General features: G+C 46.7%; 1 protein-coding gene across 13 annotated transcripts in view; it reads right to left on the minus strand.

Annotated features, from left to right (window-relative positions):
• The window catches only part of BIN1 (bridging integrator 1), a 115,354-nt gene that overhangs the window by 27,599 nt on the left and 66,021 nt on the right, over nucleotides 1-21,734 (minus strand). For 8 of the 13 annotated variants that reach the window (XM_069732661.1, XM_069732662.1, XM_069732667.1 and 5 more), the window contains exons 4-10: nucleotides 20,907-21,001; nucleotides 15,330-15,425; nucleotides 12,491-12,598; nucleotides 11,762-11,854; nucleotides 4,683-4,768; nucleotides 3,974-4,049; nucleotides 888-979 (exon numbers count right to left, since the gene is read on the minus strand). In XM_069732661.1, coding sequence (XP_069588762.1) covers nucleotides 888-979; nucleotides 3,974-4,049; nucleotides 4,683-4,768; nucleotides 11,762-11,854; nucleotides 12,491-12,598; nucleotides 15,330-15,425; nucleotides 20,907-21,001 — 646 coding nt within the window. The remainder of the gene's footprint in view (nucleotides 1-887; nucleotides 980-3,973; nucleotides 4,050-4,682; nucleotides 4,769-11,761; nucleotides 11,855-12,490; nucleotides 12,599-15,329; nucleotides 15,426-20,906; nucleotides 21,002-21,734) is intronic. The other 5 variants (XM_069732664.1, XM_069732666.1, XM_069732675.1 and 2 more) reach the window with 1 other exon arrangement.

Here is a 21,734-nt window from a genome sequence, read left to right on the forward strand (position 1 = left end):
AGACCCAGCACCAGAGCCTCCTCCAGACACCGCACCAGAGCCTCCTCCAGACCCTGCACCAGAGCCTCCTCCAGATCCTGCACCAGAGCCTCCTCCAGACACCACACCAGAGCCTCCTCCATGCCCAGCACCAGAGCCTCCTCCAGACCCAGCACCAGAGCCTCCTCCAGACCCAGCACCAGAGCCTCCTCCAGACCCTGCACCAGAGCCTCCTCCAGACCCTGCACCAGAGCCTCCTCCAGATCCTGCACCAGAGCCTCCTCCAGACACCACACCAGAGCCTCCTCCATGCCCAGCACCAGAGCCTCCTCCAGACCCAGCACCAGAGCCTCCTCCAGAGAAAGCACCAGAGCCTCCTCCAGACACAGCACCAGAGCCTCCTCCAGACAAAGCACCAGAGCCTCCTCCAGACACAGCACCAGAGCCTCCTCCAGACACCGCACCAGAGCCTCCTCCAGACACCGCACCAGAACCTCCTCCAGACCCCGCACCAGAGCCTCCTCCAGACACCGCACCAGAGCCTCCTCCAGACACCGCACCAGAGCCTCCTCCAGACACCGCACCAGAGCCTCCTCCAGACACCGCACCAGAGCCTCCTCCAGACACCGCACCAGAGCCTCCTCCAGACAAAGCACCAGAGCCTCCTCCAGACAAAGCACCAAAGCCTCCTCCAGACAAAGCACCAGAGCCTCCTCCAGACACCGCACCAGAGCCTCCTCCAGACCCTGCACCAGAGCCTCCTCCAGACCCAGCACCAGAGCCTCCTCCAGACCCAGCACCAGAACCTCCTCCAGACACAGCACCAGAGCCTCCTCCAGAACATTGCTCATTGCATAGCACCAGCCACTCCATTAGACCCGTCTCTAGACACCAGTGCTGACACTCACCTAGGCTGGGCTTTCACAGTGAAGGCGTTAGTGGAAGGTTTTCCCTCTTGATTCTCCAGTGTCTTCATGACATCATTGAGGTTTTGATGTAGCTGCAAAAATTAAAGTTAATTTGTTAATTTGTAATAAGAAAATGCAATTCAAATGAAAAAAACAAACATCTCGAAATACTACATCCTCCACACTGGCCTCTCACTTCGCAGACCTGTGAAGACTCGGACTTCAAGGTTAGATTTCAGAACGGCAGATTTTAAAGGACTCAGAAAGAGAATTGGAGGGATCCAATGACTGAATATCCTTAAGGACAAAAATGTCCAGGAAGGTTGGGAAATCTTGAAAAATTAGATTCTCAAAGCACAATTGTTAACAATTCCGAAAAGAGTTAAGAATAGGAAGCATAAGGAATCCAGGATGGATGAACACAGAACTTAAACACATGCTAAAAAGGAAGAAATAAATGTTTATCAAATGGAAAGAGGGAAGCATATCTAAAGAAGAATATCATGCTATCTGCAGAACCTGCAGGGTACGAATCAGATTATCTAAAGTTGACAATGAATTAAGGCTTGCAAGAGACATCAAAAGCAATAAATGGATTTTGGAGGTATGTCAAAAGTAAAAGAAAAGTCAAAGATGCTATAGGATTTTTACAGGATGAAAATGATGAAAAGGTAAGAGAGGATGTTGAGAAGGCCGAACTTTTAAATTCCTATTTTGCATCTGTTTTCTCTCAGAAAGGAAATGTAACATCAACTGATCTTCACTGTCCTATTAAAGGAATATAAGAATCCAGGATATCTATAAACAGAAAGATAGTGAGGAAACACTTAGCTAACATAAATTAATTCAAGTCTCCAGGTCCAGATGAATTACACCCCAGAGTACTGAAGGAAATAGCAGAAACAAAATTTGAACCACTCTCCATAATCTTTGAAAATTCTTGGAGAACAGGAGAAGTCCCAGAAGACTTGAGAAGAGCAAATGTTGTTCCCATCTTCAAAAAGGAGAAGAAGGTGGACCCAAGGAACTATAGGCCGGTGAGTCTGACGTCTATACCAGGAAAGATCTTTGAACAAATTATTAAACAACATGTATGTAAGTACCTGGACAAGAATGAAATGATTAACCACAGTCAGCATGGGTTTGTAACTAATAAGTCACGTCAGACTAACTTAATTTCCTTCTATGACAGGATCACTGACTGGGTGGATCAGGGAAATGCTGTAGATATAGTATATCTTGACTTCAGCAAAGCATTTGACAAAGTATCTCACACCATCTTTATTGAAAAAATGACTAAGTATTGATTGGACAAGGCAACTGTTAGGTGGATTCATAACTGGCTTAGTGATCAGACACACAGAACTGGTCTTCCAGTTGGAAGAATGTCTCAAGTGGGGTACCACAGGACTCTTTCCTGGGCCCTGTATTGTTCAATATCTTTATCAATGATTTAGATTGAGGGTAAGCTGATTAAATTTGCTGATGACACAAAGCTAGGAGGGATAGCTAACACTAGACAAGAGAGAGGATTCAAAAAGATATAAGTAAACTGGAGCAGTGGGCAGCAACTAACAATGATTTTTAACAAGGAAAAATGCAAAGTGCTACATCTGGGCAATAAAAATGAAAAAGCATATACAGAATGGGAGGAATAGGGCTAAGCAACAGCACATGTGAAAAAGACGAGTATACTAATAGATCACAGACTGAACATGAGTCAACAGTGTGATGCAGCAACAAAAAAGGCAAATGCAATTCTGGGATGTATTAACAGAAGCATACAGTCTAGATCACGTGAAGTCATTATTGCCCTCTACTCCTCTTTGGTCAGACCTCATCTGGAATACTGTGTCCAGTTTTGGGCTCCACACTTTAAAAAAGACATCAACAAACTGGAGCAAGTTCAGAGAAGAGCAATCAGAATGGTGACTGGTCTGCAAACCATGTCCTATGGGGAACGGTTACAGGATTTGGGAATGTTTAGCTGCAAAAAAGAAGACTGAGAGAAGACTGAGTAGCTGTCTACAAATATCTGAGGGGCTGTCACAGTGTAGAGGGTTCATCATTATTCTCATTTACACATGGAAACACGAGAAGGAATGAAACTCAAAAGGAGAAGATACAGATTAGATATTAGAAAAAATGTTTTGACATTGAGGCTGATCAATGAGTGGAACAGGCGGCCACGAGAGGTGGTGAGTTCTCCTTCAATGGAAGTCTTCACACAGAGGCTGGACAGACATCTGTCTGGGATGGTTCAGTGACTCCTGCATTGAGCAGGGGGTTGGACCAGATGACCCTTCCAAATCTTTCATTCAAGGATTCTATGATTCTATGAGATTTGCTGTGCAGTCCAGGGCAATTTGAGAAGAGTAATCTCATGTGTGTTGGAGATGTCATCTTTATCAGTCACCAGTGTTTTGCCACCTAATCTGAAAGCAGCATGGTGCAGGTGCAGGGACACTGATTCCAGTGATGTGTCTCTTACTGGGCTGCTTGCTGTAATTTTGATAAAAATCACTGTTTTATCAGCAGTAGTTGATCACAAGAGGATTAGTAAACTTGCTGCCAAGTAGTCCTCCATATTCATGAGCTCTGTATAACCCCGCCCCCTAATTGGCAGCTTTCTGCCTATGCACAGTGTACATACAGCTGTTAATCAGTGGTGTGGGTGAGGTAATGCAGAGCTCAGCATTCAGAGAGCTGGTAGATCTGCAGCAAAAAAACAGAGATTTTATCAAAGTAAGCAGCTCAATTAAATCGCTGGAATCGGGGTCTCTGTCCCTGCATCATGCTCATCTCAGGTGAGGGATAAAAAGCCTGGTGACAGATTCCCTATAAATAGGGCAGAATCGCTCCAGCATAACTACACACAGGCAATGCAATGCATGCAACTACCCTGTCACGTCCTAGCCTCGGGGGGCAGCTGTACCCCACCTACTCCTGGACACTGTATCAGTCTATGGACACATTACTATAACCCCAAATCTTAGTGGCGGACACAGCTTGCACCCTGCTGTACAGGGTCTTCAGTGAAGGACATGGATGTCTGGCGTGGGGGGCATCTAAGCTCGGGGTCTCACCTTACTCATCTCTTTATGGAAGTTCTCCTCCAGCCCAGCAATACTCTGGAATGTGTTGACATAAAAACCAACACGGCTGCCAAAGAAAACATAAACAATCATTGCAATTTCCCCTGAAAGCAGAAATGAGACATTTTACTCCACAACCAGAAGATCACCTGAAGCCGTGTCCCGTCCATATATTTAATCTGCACCCCCATATATTTAATCTGCACCCCCCGCCTTTCCCCCACACGTGCCGTCCGCACAGCTGAGAGTTTGTTACCAGAAGTAAAATAAAGCAGCAAGACAGGTGAATCCCCCACCATACAGCTCCGCGGGCTGACTGCCGGGGTGTCAGGAGGAGCGGTTAGTAGTGACGAGCGAGTGTGCTCGTTACGAGTTTTCCGAGCATGCTCGGGTGATCTCCGAGTATCTTGGACGTGCTCGTATATTATGTTTGTGTCCCCGCAGCTGCATAATTTGTGGCTGCTAGACAGCCTGAATACAAGTGGGGATTCTCTAGCAAACAGGCAACCCCTGCATGTGTTCAGGCTGTCTAGCAGCTACAAATCATGCAGCTGTAGGGGCTCAAACATAATCTACGAGCACACCCAAGATACTCAGAGAACACCCGAGCATGCTCAGAAAACCCGTAACGAGCACACTCATCACTAGCGATTAGGTTTGGGCAGAGCCAAACTCTCCTGTATTACACATTTCTACGTACCTATTCCATAATGAAGGCAGCTCCTCCTGTAAGTCAATATTCATTTCCTCAAACACTTTCTGGGATTTTAGCAGCTCTTCTTCAGCCTACTCAACAAAAGAGGAAAGTATAAGACCAAGAATAAGAACAAGATGATTCCCTACATCTGCTCCTCCTCCCCTCTCACAGCAGGAGCCCTGAATCTGCAGCAACATCTCCCCTCCTCCCTTCCCCATCTCCCCTCATCTCTCCTCTCCTCCTAATCTATCCTCCCCTCCGAATCTCTTCTCTCCTTCTCATCTCCCCTCTTCCCTTCCTCATCTCTCCTCTCCTCCACATCTCTCCTCTCCTTCTCATCCCTCCTATCCATCTCCTCTCTCCTCTCCTTCTCATCTCTCCTCTCCTCCTCATCTCTACTGCTCTCCTCATCTTTCCTCCTCTCCTCCTAATCTCTCCTCTGCTTCTCATCTCCCCTCCTCCCTTCCTCATCTCTCCTCCTCATCTCTCCTCCCCGCCTCTCTCCACCTCTCCTCCTCTCTCCTCTCATCTCCTCCTCTACCCTAATCTCTCATCTCCTCCTCTTCTCCTAATCTCTCCTCTTCTCCTAATCTCTCCTCTTCTCCTAATCTCTCCTCTTCTCCTAATCTCTCCTCTTCTCCTAATCTCTCCTCTCCTTCTCATCTCCCCTCCTCCCTTCCTCATCTCTCCACCTATCCTCCTCCCTCCTCTCTCCTCCTCCTCTCCCCTAATCTCTCCTCCTCATCTCTCCACCTCTCCTCCTCTCTCCTCCTCTACCCTAATCTCTCCTCTCCTCCTCATCTCTCCTCTAATCTCCTCCTCTCCCCTCTTCCTCTACCCTAATCTCTCCTCTCCTCATCTCTCCTCTCCTCCTCATCTTTCCTCCTCTCCTCTCTTCCTCCTCTCCCGTCATCTCGTTTTTATTCTCTCCTCTCCTCTTTATTGTGTGTTCAGTTACTTTGTTGCTCAATATAAGATTTTCGTTGACTTAGGAAGTTTATGACAATGTACAGGAGGACAGCAGACATCCTACTAAGAAGATGGACAGAAGGGAGGAGAGGCTGCTGCTGACTTATAGAGGGGGGAAGCAAGTACAGAGGCAGTAAAGAGGCTGATAGATTGGGGCATTAGCATCACGTTGGTCCAGCAGATATTGGATTATCAGAGTTTCGCTATTGGGATTTTGGTATCTGATGTTGCAGATTTTCTGCACCCATTAAGTAATATAGGTTACTTGCATTTTTTTTCAAAAATACACAGCATCAAAAACTCACTAAAAACTCATTGTGAAAACGTAGCCTTATGGGTCTGAATATCTGCAACATCTTCAGCTCAGTGCCTTGTTCCCACTTTCTCACCTCCATACAATGTAATCCTCCTGATATTTATAAATATCAGTAACCACAGAATTAAACAATGTAACAACACACGAGACACAAAGTACTGAACACCAGGGACACACAACCACCAGGAATGTCACAAGAGCAGTGTAACCCCAGAGCGGACTCCCCAGCCGGACACAGATGGAGACGACCTGCTGGGATATTAGTAATGCACTTATCAGCTTTCATGTTGTGTAATGAGAGCTTCTGTAACTTTCTTTTTAATTACCGTAATTACTATGATGGAGACGATATCTGAAAAGGCGTGGAGAGGGGAAGGATTTCTACCCTGATTACAAGGGAGTACATCTGGATGTCACATTAAAGAAGCCTTCCCCCCTCCTCCTCTTCCTCCTCCTCATCCTCCTCCAACCATCAGAGTTGTTATCCTCTTACTATATTGTAGTCATCATATTATACAGCCCCGTACACTTAGAATTGATCATTTTGCCTTTCCATCCAGTTAATTCTTCTGTTTTCCAATAGATCTGTGCAGAGGCGTAGCTAGGGATTCAGCTCAGAGGGGGCGAAACATCTGAGTGAGGCCCTAACCGGTAACGCTGTTTACAAGTACGCGGGCACACTGTGATTACCGCTATATGGTGACCATATACTGGTAGATACCAGACCTGCAGAACATATAAGTGATCACACTACTGTTATATATAACAATAACGTCTCCTGTTACTGCCCCACGTAATAATGCCACCACTGTGACCCTTACAAAGTGATAATGCCACCACTGTGCCCTCTAGATGGTAAAATTGCCCAATAGGAAATATGCCCTGATCAAAAGCCCTAAAAAACAATTAACACATTTTGCCCCTTTTGACGGCCACAATACTTTGAGTGCCCCTATAACAATATTGCATCTTAAGTGCCCACTTAACATTTAATAATGTCCACTGAGTCCCCCCATGTACAACACCCTTATACACACTATGATTGGCTCACAGCTCCCCTATATACAGTATGGTGGGTACACAGCTCTGCTATACACAGTATAGTGGGTCCACAGCTCCTCTATACACAGTATGGTGTCCCCACAGCTCCTCTATGCACAGTATGGTGTCCCCACAGCTCCTCTACATACAGTATAGTGTCCCCACAGCTCCTCTATATACAGTATGGTGTCCCCACAGCTCCTCTATGCACAGTATGGTGTCCCCACAGCTCCTCTATATACAGTATGGTGTCCCCACAGCTCCTCTACATACAGTATAGTGTCCCCACAGCTCCTCTATACACAGTATGGTGTCCCCACAGCTCCTCTATATACAGTATGGTGTCCCCACAGCTCCTCTATATACAGTATGGTGTCCCCACAGCTCCTCTATATACAGTATGGTGTCCCCACAGCTCCTCTATATACAGTATAGTGTTCCCACAGCTCCTTTATACACAGTATGGTGTCCCCACAGCTCCTCTGTACCCAGTATGGTGTCCCCACAGCTCCTCTATATACAGTATGGTGTCCCCACAGCTCCTCTATATACAGTATGGTGTCCCCACAGCTCCTCTATATACAGTATGGTGTCCCCACAGCTCCTCTATATACAGTATAGTGTTCCCACAGCTCCTTTATACACAGTATGGTGTCCCCACAGCTCCTCTGTACCCAGTATGGTGTCCCCACAGCTCCTCTACATACAGTATGGTGTCCCCACAGCTCCTCTATATACAGTATGGTGTTCCCACAGCTTCTTTATACACAGTATGGTGTCCCCACAGCTCCTCTATACACAGTATGGTATCCCCACAGCTCCTCTACATACAGTATGGTGTCCCCACAGCTCCTTTACATACAGTTTGGTGTCCCCACAGCTCCTCTACATACAGTATGGTGTCCCCACAGCTCCTCTATATACAGTATGGTGTTCCCACAGCTCCTTTATACACAGTATGGTGTCCCCACAGCTCCTCTATACATCTATACACAGTATGGTATCCCCACAACTCCTCTACATACAGTATGGTGTCCCCACAGCTCCTCTATACACAGTATGGTGTCCCCACAGCTCCTCTACATACAGTATGGTGTCCCCACAGCTCCTCTATATACAGTATGGTGTTCCCACAGCTCCTTTATACACAGTATGGTGTCCTCACAGCTCCTCTATACACAGTATGGTGTCCCCACAGCTCCTCTATATACAGTATGGTGTTCCCACAGCTCCTTTATACACAGTATGGTGTCCCCACAGCTCCTCTACATACAGTATGGTGTCCCCACAGCTCCTCTATATACAGTATGGTGTTCCCACAGCTCCTCTATACACAGTATGGTGTCCCCACAGCTCCTCTATATACAGTATGCTGACCCCACAGCTCCTCTATATACAGTATGGTGTCCCCACAGCTCCTTTACATACAGTTTGGTGTCCCCACAGCTCCTCTACATACAGTATGGTGTCCCCACAGCTCCTCTATATACAGTATGGTGTTCCCACAGCTCCTTTATACACAGTATGGTGTCCCCACAGCTCCTCTATACATCTATACACAGTATGGTATCCCCACAACTCCTCTACATACAGTATGGTGTCCCCACAGCTCCTCTATACACAGTATGGTGTCCCCACAGCTCCTCTACATACAGTATGGTGTCCCCACAGCTCCTCTATATACAGTATGGTGTTCCCACAGCTCCTCTATACACAGTATGGTGTCCCCACAGCTCCTCTATATACAGTATGCTGACCCCACAGCTCCTCTATATACAGTATGGTGTCCCCACAGCTCCTTTACATACAGTTTGGTGTCCCCACAGCTCCTCTACATACAGTATGGTGTCCCCACAGCTCCTCTATATACAGTATGGTGTTCCCACAGCTCCTTTATACACAGTATGGTGTCCCCACAGCTCCTCTATACATCTATACACAGTATGGTATCCCCACAACTCCTCTACATACAGTATGGTGTCCCCACAGCTCCTCTATACACAGTATGGTGTCCCCACAGCTCCTCTACATACAGTATGGTGTCCCCACAGCTCCTCTACATACAGTATGGTGTCCCCACAGCTCCTTTACATACAGTATGGTGTCCCCACAGCTCCTCTACATACAGTATGGTGTCCCCACAGCTCCTCTATATACAGTATTGTGTTCCCACAGCTCCTCTATACACAGTATGGTGTCCCCACAGCTCCTCTACATACAGTATGGTGTCCCCACAGCTCCTCTACATACAGTATGGTGTCCCCACAGCTCCTCTATATACAGTATTGTGTTCCCACAGCTCCTTTATACACAGTATGGTGTCTCCACAGCTCCTCTATACACAGTATGGTGTCTCCACAGCTCCTCTATATACAGTATGGTATCCCCACAGCTCCTCTATATACAGTATGGGGTCCCCACAACTCCCCTATATACAGTATGATGTCCCCACAGCTCCCCTATATACAGTATGGTGTCCCCACAGCTCCTCTGTACCCAGTATGGTGTCCCCACAGCTCCCCTATATATAGTATGGTGTACCCACAGCTCCTCTACATACAGTATGGTGTCCCCACAGCTCCTCTATATACAGTATTGTGTTCCCACAGCTCTTTTATACACAGTATGGTGTCTCCACAGCTCCTCTATATACAGTATGGTATCCCCACAACTCCCCTATATACAGTATGGCGTCCCCACAACTCCCCTATATACAGTATGGTGTCCCCACAACTCCCCTATATACAGTATGGTGTCCCCACAGCTCCCCTATATACAGTATGGTGTCCCCACAGTAGCTATGCTACTGAGTCTGCGACATCACGTGATTAATAAGTGATAAGCTGAATCCATCCAAGCTCTATGTAGAAACAGGAGGTCAATGTTTTCTGCACAAGTCATGAGTCAGTGCAAAAGTCAATGGCCAGAGAGGGAGGGGGGGGGGGGAAGTAGATGGGTCAGGAGGTGAAGAGGGGAACGATAAATGCATGGACAAGAGACTTCCTGTTTCTACATAGAGCAGAGAAAAGAGAAGAATTATCTGGACAGAAAGGTAAAATGGGCAATTGTAAGTGCACAGTGCTGTGTAATATGGTGACTGCAATATAGTAAGAGGATAAAAACTTTGATGGGAGGAGGAGGAGGAGAAGGAGGAAGAGGAGGAGGACGAGGTAGAGGAGGAGGAGGAACTGGAGGGCTTCTTTAATGCATTTATGGGAAAAAACAATGCAAAACAATGGACATATGCTGCACATACGGCCTGTACAGTATTGATGGGTCATCCCGATTCTCAATTACTACGACTCCAATCGGACTTATACACTGAGATCCTGTGACATTCCTCAGTACGATACAGACAGCGGGGATCTGAGCTCAGTCCCGGGGCCGATTCAATAACTCGTAACATCTCAACTATTGATTACAACACTAAAGTTTGAATTTTCCTGATGTTTTTCGGTTGAAAATAATTTGGTTTATTTCCAGTGTATCACCCTGCAATGCAGAAAAGCCTGAGAGAAAATGACAAGATGTCCCCCGGGACGAATGTGCACAGAACAAGAGGCCGTGGGTACAGAAAATGTCAGGAAGGAGGAAGAACATGGAGAAGAGGAAGATACAATGGTGGCGAGTATAACAACTATGTAATAAAGGTGACATTATTATAACATAATTGTATGTGTATGTGTATCACATGGTAGCAGATCAGACTGTATCACGCAGGACAAGTTTAGATACACAGCTCAGCCGATAGTATCACACAGGATCTACACAGCTCAGCAGTCAGTATCTCATACTATAGGATTAGATACACAGTTCAGCAGACAGTATCACACAGGATAGGATTAGATACACGGCTCAGCAGTCAGTATCACACAGGATAGGATTAGATACACGGCTCAGCAGTCAGTATCACACAGGATAGGATTAGATACACGGCTCAGCAGTCAGTATCACACAGGATAGGATTAGATACACGGCTCAGCAGACAGTATCACACAGGATAGGATTAGATACACAGCTCAGCAGACAGTATCACACAGGATCTACACAGCTCAGCAGTCAGTATCTCATACTATAGGATTAGATACACAGTTCAGCAGACAGTATCACAAAGGAGAGGATTAGATACACAGCTCAACAGTCAGTATCACACAGGATAGGATTAGATACACAGCTCAGAATACAGTATCTCATATGGTAGGATTAGATACACAGCTCAGCAGACAGTATCACACAGGATAGGATTAGATACACGGCTCAGACGACAGTATCTCATAGTCATACGGTAGGATTAGATACACAGCTCAGCAGACAGTATCACACAGGATAGGATTAGATACATGGTTCAGCAGACAGTATCACACAGGATAGGATTCGATACACGGCTCAGACGACAGTATCTCATACGGTAGGATTAGATACACAGCTCAGCAGACAGTATCTCATACGGTAGGATTAGATACACGGCACAGACGACAGTATCTCATACGGTAGGATTAGATACACAGCTCAGCTTACAGTATCTCATATGGTAGGATTAGATACACAGCTCAGCAGACAGTATCTCACACGGTAGGATTAGATACACCAGCTAGTCAGACAGTATCTCTGGTGCCAGGCTTAGATACACTGCACAGGATCTCACTGTCGCTGGTGAGGACTCTTCCATACTATTTCAGGCCCTGGGACTGAGCGCAGCTCCGGAGCACACAGTGACTATCTGCACAGGAGGGTTAGGACTGATCCAGGGAGTCACCTGGTTTCGGAGGAGGTTAGTCTGGGCAACCAGATGTGCGGCTATTTTCCCCTGGCACCACTGAGGTGCGGCCTTTTCAAGCAACGACACGGGCTGCAAGCGATTAACACAGAGGAGGAGACAGAGAAAGGGACAGAAGAAGAGACTTCAGTATGAGACATTGAGAGCGCCCGCTTCTGCCATCCTGCGCGCCATGCCAAGAGACAAGCAGTTAGATTTCCACACAGAAAGAACGGCTGGCGCAGAAAAATCAGAGCTGCGGAGAACAACAAGAGCGATTAGTCACAGATCAAAACCGCGACAGTCCGACATCTCCACTGCGCGGCTTTAATTACGGCAAATCAGCGTTAATGATCATGCACATGACACGCCGGTGGGAGGATTTAAAGAGACGCGCCACGGAGGTTTACTCTCTGATCCTGGATTACATCACATCTCATACTCCAGTCACAGACAAAGCTGCAAAACGGGAGATTACAAGACCTGATGCAGCATTTATACCAGCTGTATACATTATATGTAACCGCAACATAGTATCCAGGGGGAGATACATTACAATAAGTGGCACAGGACAATCTGAGCCACGAGCGGAGGGTGCAGGACCCCCGATCACTGATCGATCCGCCGCACGTTGGACTGTGTGAATGATTACATCAGTGCTACCTGCATCGGCTAAGGAGCCAACTCTTCCTGCCCCATGATGGGAAGATGGGGAGCAGCAGACGCTACCTTGGCAATCTTTGTGTCATCCTTCTTTTTTGCACTCTGGAGGGATTCAAAGTGATGTCTCGCACTGTCGAAATCCACAAGTTTCCTCCCTCGTTTTGCAATCCGTGACTGCAATCAAGGAAATAAGAAAAGATATTCTGATCAGGAGAACTATTGTATACAACGAGAGAAAACATGGGAGAGAAAAAGGAAGAGAGGAAGTAAAAGAGGAAGAAAAGGAAGAAGGCAATAAGAGTGAGGGAAGGGAGAAAGAGAAAAGGGGAAGAAGGAAGGAAGGAGGGAGGGAAGTAGAGAGGAAGCAAAAAAGGAAACGAGAGCAAGAAAAGGAAGGAGGCAATAAGGAAAAGAGTGAGGGAAGGGAGAAAGAGAAAAGGGGAAGAAGGAAGGAAGGAGGGAAGAAGAGAGGAAGCAAAAAAGGAAACGAGAGCAAGAAAAGGAAGGAGGCAATAAGGAAAAGAGGGAGGGAAGGGAGAAAGAAAAAGGGAAGAAGGAAGGAAGGAGGGAAGAAGAGAGGAAGCAAAAAAGGAAACAAGAGAGCAAGAAAAGGAAGGAGGCAATAAGGTAAAGAGTGAGGGAAGGGAGAAAGAAAAAAGGGGAAGAAGGAAGGAAGAATGGAAAGAAGAGAAGAAGCAAGGGAAGAAGGAAGAGAGCAAGAAAAGGAAGGAAGAGAGCAAGAAAAGGAAGTAGGCAATAAGGAAAATAGTGAGAGAAGGGAGAAAGAGAAAGGGAAGAAGGAAGGAAGGAGGGAAATAAGAGAGGAAGCAAGGGAGGAAGGAAGAGAGCAAGAAAATGAAGGAGGCAATAAGGAAAAGAGTGAGAGAAATGAGAAAGAGAAAAAGGGAAGAAGGAAGGAAGAGAGCAAGAAAAGGAAGTAGGCAATAAGGAAAATAGTGAGAGAAGGGAGAAAGGGAAAGGGAAGAAGGAAGGAAGGAAGGAAGGAAGGAAGGAAGGAAGGAAGGAAGGAAGGAAGGAAGGAAGGAAGGAAGGAAGGAGGGAAAAAAGAGGGAGCAAGGGAGGAAAGAAAGAAGAGAGCAAGAAAATGAAGGAGGCAATACGGAAAAGAGTGAGAGAAATGAGAAAGAGAAAAAGGGAAGAAGGAAGGAAGAAGGGAAAGAAGAGAGGAAGCAAAAAGGAAGGAAGAGAGAAAGAAAAGGAAGGAGGAAATAAGAAAAGAGGGAAGGGAGAAAGAGAAAAGAGGAAGAAGGAAGGAAGGCGGGAAAGAAGAGAGGAAGCAAAAAAGGAAGGAAGAGAGAAAGAAAAGGAAGGAGGAAATAATGAAAAGAGGGAGCGAAGGTAGAAAGAAAGAAAAAGGGAAGAAGGAAGGAAGAATGAAAAGAAGAGAGGAAGCAAAACAGGAAGTAAAAAATGAAGGGAGAAACAGAGAGTGTATAGAAAGAAGGATACAAGAGAAAAGGGAGAAAGAAAAAAGGGAAAAAGGAAGGACGAAGAGAAAGAGGAGAGGAAGCAACGGAGGAAGGAAGAGAGCAAGTAAGGGAAGGAGGCAGTAAGGAAAAGAGTGAGGGAAAGGAGAAAGAGAAAAAGGGAAGAAGGAAGGAAGAAGGGAAAGAAGAGAAGAAGCAATGGAGGAAGGAAGAGAGCAGGAAAAGGAAGAAGGAGGTAGTAAGGAAAAAAGTGAGGGAAGTGAGAAAGAGAAAAAGGGAAGAAAGGAAAGAAGAGAAGCAGCAACAGAGGAAGGAAGAGAGCAAGAAAATGAAGTAGATAGTAAGGAAAAGAGTGAGGGAACGGAGAAAGAAAAAGGGAAGAAGGAAGGAAGAATGGAACGAAGAGAGGAAGCAAAGCAGGAAGTAAAATAAGGAAGGGAGAAAAGGAAGGGAAGAAGGAAATATGGAATGATGAGAGGAACAAAAATATGATTAAAAGAGCATGAAGGGATGATAGAAGGTAGGAACAAAGGAGAGAAGATAGAAAGGAAGTGAATAAAAAGAAACGAAGGGAGGAACGTTGGAAGGGGTGGAGAAAGGAAGGAGGCAGGTATTGCGAGAGGAAAAAATTAAGTAGGGAAGGGAATAAAAAAAAAGTAAAGATGAAAGTCTGAGAAAAAGGAATGAAAGAAGGGAGAAAGGAAGAGAAGAAGAAAGGCAAAGACAAAGATGGAGTAAAGAAATGTGCAAGGCAGGAAAATTGGATGAAGGAAGGGAAGAAGGAAAAAAATGAGGAAAGAGATGAAAGAATATAGGGAGAGGGGAAGGAAAGAAAGAAAGAAAGAAAGAAGGAAAGAAAGAAAGAAAGAAAGAAAGAAAGAAAGAAAGAAAGAAAGAAAGAAAGAAAGAAAGAAAGAAAGAAAGAAAGAAAGAAAGAAAGAAAGAAAGAAAGAAAGAAAGAAAAGTTGAAGATAATAAAATAAGAAAGAACAACTGGATGAGATGAAGTAAGAAAGAAGGGAGGAGACAAAGGAATAGAATAAGTAACGATGGAAGCAAGAAAGGGAAGGATTTTAGAAATGGATTATGTTGAATGAAGTTAAAAGGAAGGAAGAAAATATAGAAGAAAGGAAGGAAAAAAAGAAGAGGGTGGACAGGTTTGAAGGAAAGAGGCAAGAAAGACTAAAAGATGAAAGAAGGAAAGTAGGAAGGAGGTAGGAAAAAAAGAAGGAAGAAAGAAAAGATTTGGAAGAGAGAAAGAGGCAAATTTCCAGATTCATTAATTTTTTTATATTTTTGTATAATAATCCTCAAAAGTGGATCACAAATAAAAATGACTAAAAATAGACAAAACACTAATACAGCGTCCTGCATGGGGCGTCCGCTAGTCATACACCGTGGTCCCCGATAACGAGGGCTCCCGGCAGGTCTCACACATCGGGGACACTGCTGCTTACCTTGATGTCGGGGAACTGGCCGAGATACGTGTCCATGGTGAGGAGGGCCTGGTCCACAAGCTTCTGGTGATAATCCGTCCATAACAGGTCATTGTTCTAAGAAAGAAACATTAACGTTATATTTCCTGGACAAAAATATGAATCTACGCTCTCCGAAGGCTAAAACAGGCTACTGCTCCCTGTTATCAACCATTCCAGTCTAGGAGGAGGCACATTATAGCATTCATTACAGGGGTGACCCCATGATCACTATTAAGTCTCTGCACTGAGGACCTCGATCCGCTGATACTTGATAGGCGACCGCCCTCATCCCTTTAAGATCAGCCATGTTTGCGATCCGCGTCCTCGTCTTACGGAGATTCCTGCTCCGGTTATAATCTAAATCTAATGATAAAACTGAGGATTTTGCTGTAATGACGTCACAGTCCTGGAATCCAGAACATTTGGATTTATCTCAAACCGCATGTTTGGTTTCATGTCCTGATTACGGAGTCACATCCAGTGTTACTGCGCCAAAACGCGGCAGATCCGGACATCGCGCGCGGGACCAGGCGCTCGCTAATACACAAACTGTATCTAATTACTGGAGGAAACCAACGTCGGCACTACAGGGTCAATAACGGAGAATGCAGAACCGTAAGGGTCACACACAGCAGATGGTACCGCACACGGCAGGCTTAGATACAGCAGATCTGTGCACAGTATCTCACAGCTTGGATACAGGGGGTTTAACAGGTCGTATTACATGGACAGGTTAGAGACAGTGACTCAAAAGTGACAGATATAGAAGATCATCAGACAGTATCTCACGTGGCAGGCTTAGATACAGCAGAGCAGCAGACTGTATCGTGCATGACAGGCTTAGATACATTAGCTTTAGAAAACAGCATCAAACATAAAGTTACATGCATGGACTCAGCAGACGTGAAACACATGACAGGTTAGATACGTCAGCTCCTCACCAGACTGTATGACAGGATAGGCTTAGATACAGTAACTAACACATAATTGGCTTAGATACAACAGTCTGCATACACATGATGGGCTTAGATACAGAAACTCACTCGTGATAGACTTACATATAACAGATTGGCAGAATGTATCACACATGACAGGCTTAGATACAAGAGATCAGCAGAATCCAACAAGATAGATTTAACTCAACAGACAGCACCACACGATACAAAGCTCAGCAGACAGTATCACACAGGATAGGATTAGATACACAGCTCAGCAGACAGTATCACACAGGATAGGATTAGATACACAGCTCAGCAGTCAGTATCACACAGGATAGGATTAGATACACTGCTCAGCAGACAGTATCACACAGGAAAGGATTAGATACACTGCTCAGCAGACAGTATCACACAGGATAGGATTAGATACACAGCTCAGCAGACAGTATCACACAGGATAGGATTAGATACACAGCTCAGCAGACAGTATCACACAGGATAGGATTAGATACACGGCTCAGCAGACAGTATCACACAGGAGAGGATTAGATACACTGCTCAGCAGTCAGTATCACACAGGATAGGATTAGATACACAGCTCAGCAGACAGTATCACACAGGATAGGATTAGATACACGGCTCAGCAGACAGTATCCCACAGGATAGGATTAGATACACTGCTCAGCAGACAGTATCACACAGGATAGGATTAGATACACTGCTCAGCAGACAGTATCGCACAGGATAGGATTAGATACACAGCTCAGCAGACAGTATCACACAGGATAGGATTAGATACACAGCTCAGCAGACAGTATCACACAGGATAGGATTAGATACACGGCTCAGCAGACAGTATCACACAGGATAGGATTAGATACACGGCTCAGCAGACAGTATCACACAGGATAGGATTAGATACACGGCTCAGCAGACAGTATCACACAGGATAGGATTAGATACACGGCTCAGCAGACAGTATCACACAGGATAGGATTAGATACACGGCTCAGCAGACAGTATCACACAGGAAAGGATTAGATACACTGCTCAGCAGACAGTATCACACAGGATAGGATTAGATACACAGCTCAGCAGACAGTATCACACAGGATAGGATTAGATACACGGCTCAGCAGACAGTATCCCACAGGATAGGATTAGATACACTGCTCAGCAGACAGTATCACACAGGATAGGATTAGATACACTGCTCAGCAGACAGTATCGCACAGGAGAGGATTAGATACACTGCTCAGCAGACAGTATCACACAGGAGAGGATTAGATACACAGCTCAGCAGTCAGTATCACACAGGAGAGGATTAGATACACAGCCAAGCAGACAGTATCACACAGGATAGGATTAGATACACGGCTCAGCAGACAGTATCACACAGGATAGGATTAGATACACGGCTCAGCAGACAGTATCACACAGGATAGGATTAGATACACGGCTCAGCAGACAGTATCACACAGGATAGGATTAGATACACGGTTCAGCAGACAGTATCACACAGGATAGGATTAGATACACGGCTCAGCAGTCAGTATCACACAGGATAGGATTAGATACAGCTCAGAAGAAAGTATCACACAGGATAGGATTAGATACACAACTCAGCAGACAGTATCACACAGGAGAGGAATAGATACACGGCTCAGCAGACAGTATCACACAGAATAGGATTAGATACAGCTCAGCAGAAAGTATCACACAGGATAGGATTAGATACACGGCCCAGCAGACAGTATCACACAGGAGAGGATTAGATACACGGCTCAGCAGACAGTATCACACAGGAGAGGATTAGATACACGGCTCAGCAGACAGTATCACACAGGATAGGATTAGATACACGGCCCAGCAGACAGTATCACACAGGAGAGGATTAGATACACGGCTCAGCAGACAGTATCACACAGGATAGGATTAGATACACGGCTCAGCAGACAGTATCCCACAGGATAGGATTAGATACACTGCTCAGCAGACAGTATCACACAGGATAGGATTAGATACACTGCTCAGCAGACAGTATCGCACAGGATAGGATTAGATACACAGCTCAGCAGACAGTATCACACAGGATAGGATTAGATACACAGCTCAGCAGACAGTATCACACAGGATAGGATTAGATACACGGCTCAGCAGACAGTATCACACAGGATAGGATTAGATACACGGCTCAGCAGACAGTATCACACAGGATAGGATTAGATACACGGCTCAGCAGACAGTATCACACAGGATAGGATTAGATACACGGCTCAGCAGACAGTATCACACAGGATAGGATTAGATACACGGCTCAGCAGACAGTATCACACAGGAAAGGATTAGATACACTGCTCAGCAGACAGTATCACACAGGATAGGATTAGATACACAGCTCAGCAGACAGTATCACACAGGATAGGATTAGATACACGGCTCAGCAGACAGTATCCCACAGGATAGGATTAGATACACTGCTCAGCAGACAGTATCACACAGGATAGGATTAGATACACTGCTCAGCAGACAGTATCGCACAGGAGAGGATTAGATACACTGCTCAGCAGACAGTATCACACAGGAGAGGATTAGATACACAGCTCAGCAGTCAGTATCACACAGGAGAGGATTAGATACACAGCCAAGCAGACAGTATCACACAGGATAGGATTAGATACACGGCTCAGCAGACAGTATCACACAGGATAGGATTAGATACACGGCTCAGCAGACAGTATCACACAGGATAGGATTAGATACACGGCTCAGCAGACAGTATCACACAGGATAGGATTAGATACACGGTTCAGCAGACAGTATCACACAGGATAGGATTAGATACACGGCTCAGCAGTCAGTATCACACAGGATAGGATTAGATACAGCTCAGAAGAAAGTATCACACAGGATAGGATTAGATACACAACTCAGCAGACAGTATCACACAGGAGAGGAATAGATACACGGCTCAGCAGACAGTATCACACAGAATAGGATTAGATACAGCTCAGCAGAAAGTATCACACAGGATAGGATTAGATACACGGCCCAGCAGACAGTATCACACAGGAGAGGATTAGATACACGGCTCAGCAGACAGTATCACACAGGAGAGGATTAGATACACGGCTCAGCAGACAGTATCACACAGGATAGGATTAGATACACGGCCCAGCAGACAGTATCACACAGGAGAGGATTAGATACACGGCTCAGCAGACAGTATCACACAGGAGAGGATTAGATACACGGCTCAGCAGACAGTATCACACAGGAGAGCATTAGATACAGCAGCTAGTCAATGAACTCTTAATGTAGCCGTTCCTCTTGAAGTCTCTTATGGCTAAAAGCACCCAGACTGCTGACAACATTGTCCCGGATAAGAGACGTAAACCCCGAGCTCGCTGCCGGGTGATGTTCAGACTCAGAACTTTGACATTTTACTGGTTTTGGTCACTGGATGTAAATTTAGAGACTGGAAATAAATAGAGGAAGTGGAGACTCAGCGAAGAAAAACTCCACACAAAGGGAAACAGAAAAATAAAACATCAGCAAAACTGAAGCCGACGGAGACGAGGGCGCCACTCACATCTGCAGAGATCACCACTCACCACCACAGAGTGCCACTCACCTCCCCAGAGAGCGCCACTCACCTCCGCAGAGAGCGCCACTCACCTCCGCAGAGAGGGCCACTCACCTCCACAGAGAGGGCCACTCACCTCCACAGAGAGGCCCACTCACCTCCGCAGACAGCGCCACTCACCTTCGCAGACAGCGCCACTCACCTCCGCAGAGAGCGCCACTCACCTCCGCAGAGAGGGCCACTCACCTCCACAGAGAGGGCCACTCACCTCCACAGAGAGGCCCACTCACCTCCGCAGACAGCGCCACTCACCTTCGCAGACAGCGCCACTCACCTCCACAGAGAGGGCCACTCACCTCCGCAGAGAGCGCCACTCACCTCCACAGAGATCGCCACTCACCTCCACAGAGAGGGCCACTCACCTCCACAGAGAGGCCCACTCACCTCCGCAGAGAGGGCCACTCACCTCCGCAGACAGCGCCACTCACCTCCACAGAGAGGGCCACTCACCTCCGCAGAGAGCACCACTCACCTCTGCAGAGAGGGCCACTCACCTCCACAGAGAGCGCCACTCACCTCTGCAGAGAGCGCCACTCACCTCCACAGAGAGCCACCCACCTCCACAGAGAGCGCCACTCACCTCCACAGAGAGGGCCACTCACCTCCGCAGAGCACCACTCACCTCCGCAGAGCACCACTCACCTCCGCAGACAATGCCACTCACCTCCGCAGAGAGGGCCACTCACCTCCGCAGAGAGGGCCACTCACCTCCGCAGAGAGGCCCACTCACCTCCGCAGAGAGGGCCACTCACCTCCGCAGAGAGCGCCACTCACCTCCACAGAGAGGGCCACTCACCTCCGCAGAGAGCGCCACTCACCACCGCAGAGAGCGCCACTCACCACCGCAGAGAGCGCCACTCACCACCGCAGACAGCGCCACTCACCACCGCAGACAGCGCCACTCACCACCGCAGACAGCGCCACTCACCTCCGCAGACAGCGCCACTCACCTCCGCAGACAGCGCCACTCACCTCCGCGATCCGATTGGTCTCGTCTCGCCCGGGCCACTCCGGCTCGTAGATTTCCTGCAGACATTCTGTCAGTTTCTTGGAGGCTTCATGCATCGCTGTAACAGAGGGAAATGCTGGATTTTATCCCCAGGATTACTCTCAAAAGGAGAAAACGAAAATATGGAAAATCTCAACGAGGCTGTGACAGCCGCCACCGTCAGGACCCCCAACATCAATGTGAAGGGGGATTAGGAGGGAATGGGGGTCCTGTAACCCGCACTTCAAATGTGGATCTGACCTCATGTCCAACGTCTCACGTCACTCAGATCTGACATTTCGGCATTCCCTCTTCGGGGGTCATCAGATACCTATCCACACTCCATAGTCATGCAACATACCTGCTGATCTGCGGTTTGTGGGCAGCCATGTCTGATACTGTAGCTTAGTCTCACTGCAGTACCAGCCTCAGCCACACATGCACATTGGTGCACCAGAGCCCCTTCATCCTACTAACTGGATGTCAGCCTCCACCAATTAAAGACCGAAGGCAGGAAGCGTGACATTAATATTTACACCAAGGGGAGTGTCACGGATCCCTTGTCACGGATCAATTGTCACGTACCTGCTCTCACACGTGACTTGGGGTTGTGCCTGCAATGGTTAATCTATCTCCCCACTCTCAGTCCATCATTCAACCTATGTCCTATGCTGTTATGGGAGCATAAATTACACCCCGACCCAGGCCACACACCCGCTCATACACGCTGCCACCACTCACCGAATACACGGGCGATGAGTCCCGGAAATAATAATACTAATAATGTCTATCACTCATTAGGCTCATACACC

Source organism: Ranitomeya imitator, chromosome 7, assembly GCF_032444005.1.
Source record: "Ranitomeya imitator isolate aRanImi1 chromosome 7, aRanImi1.pri, whole genome shotgun sequence".
Taxonomy (NCBI): Eukaryota; Metazoa; Chordata; class Amphibia; order Anura; family Dendrobatidae; genus Ranitomeya; species Ranitomeya imitator.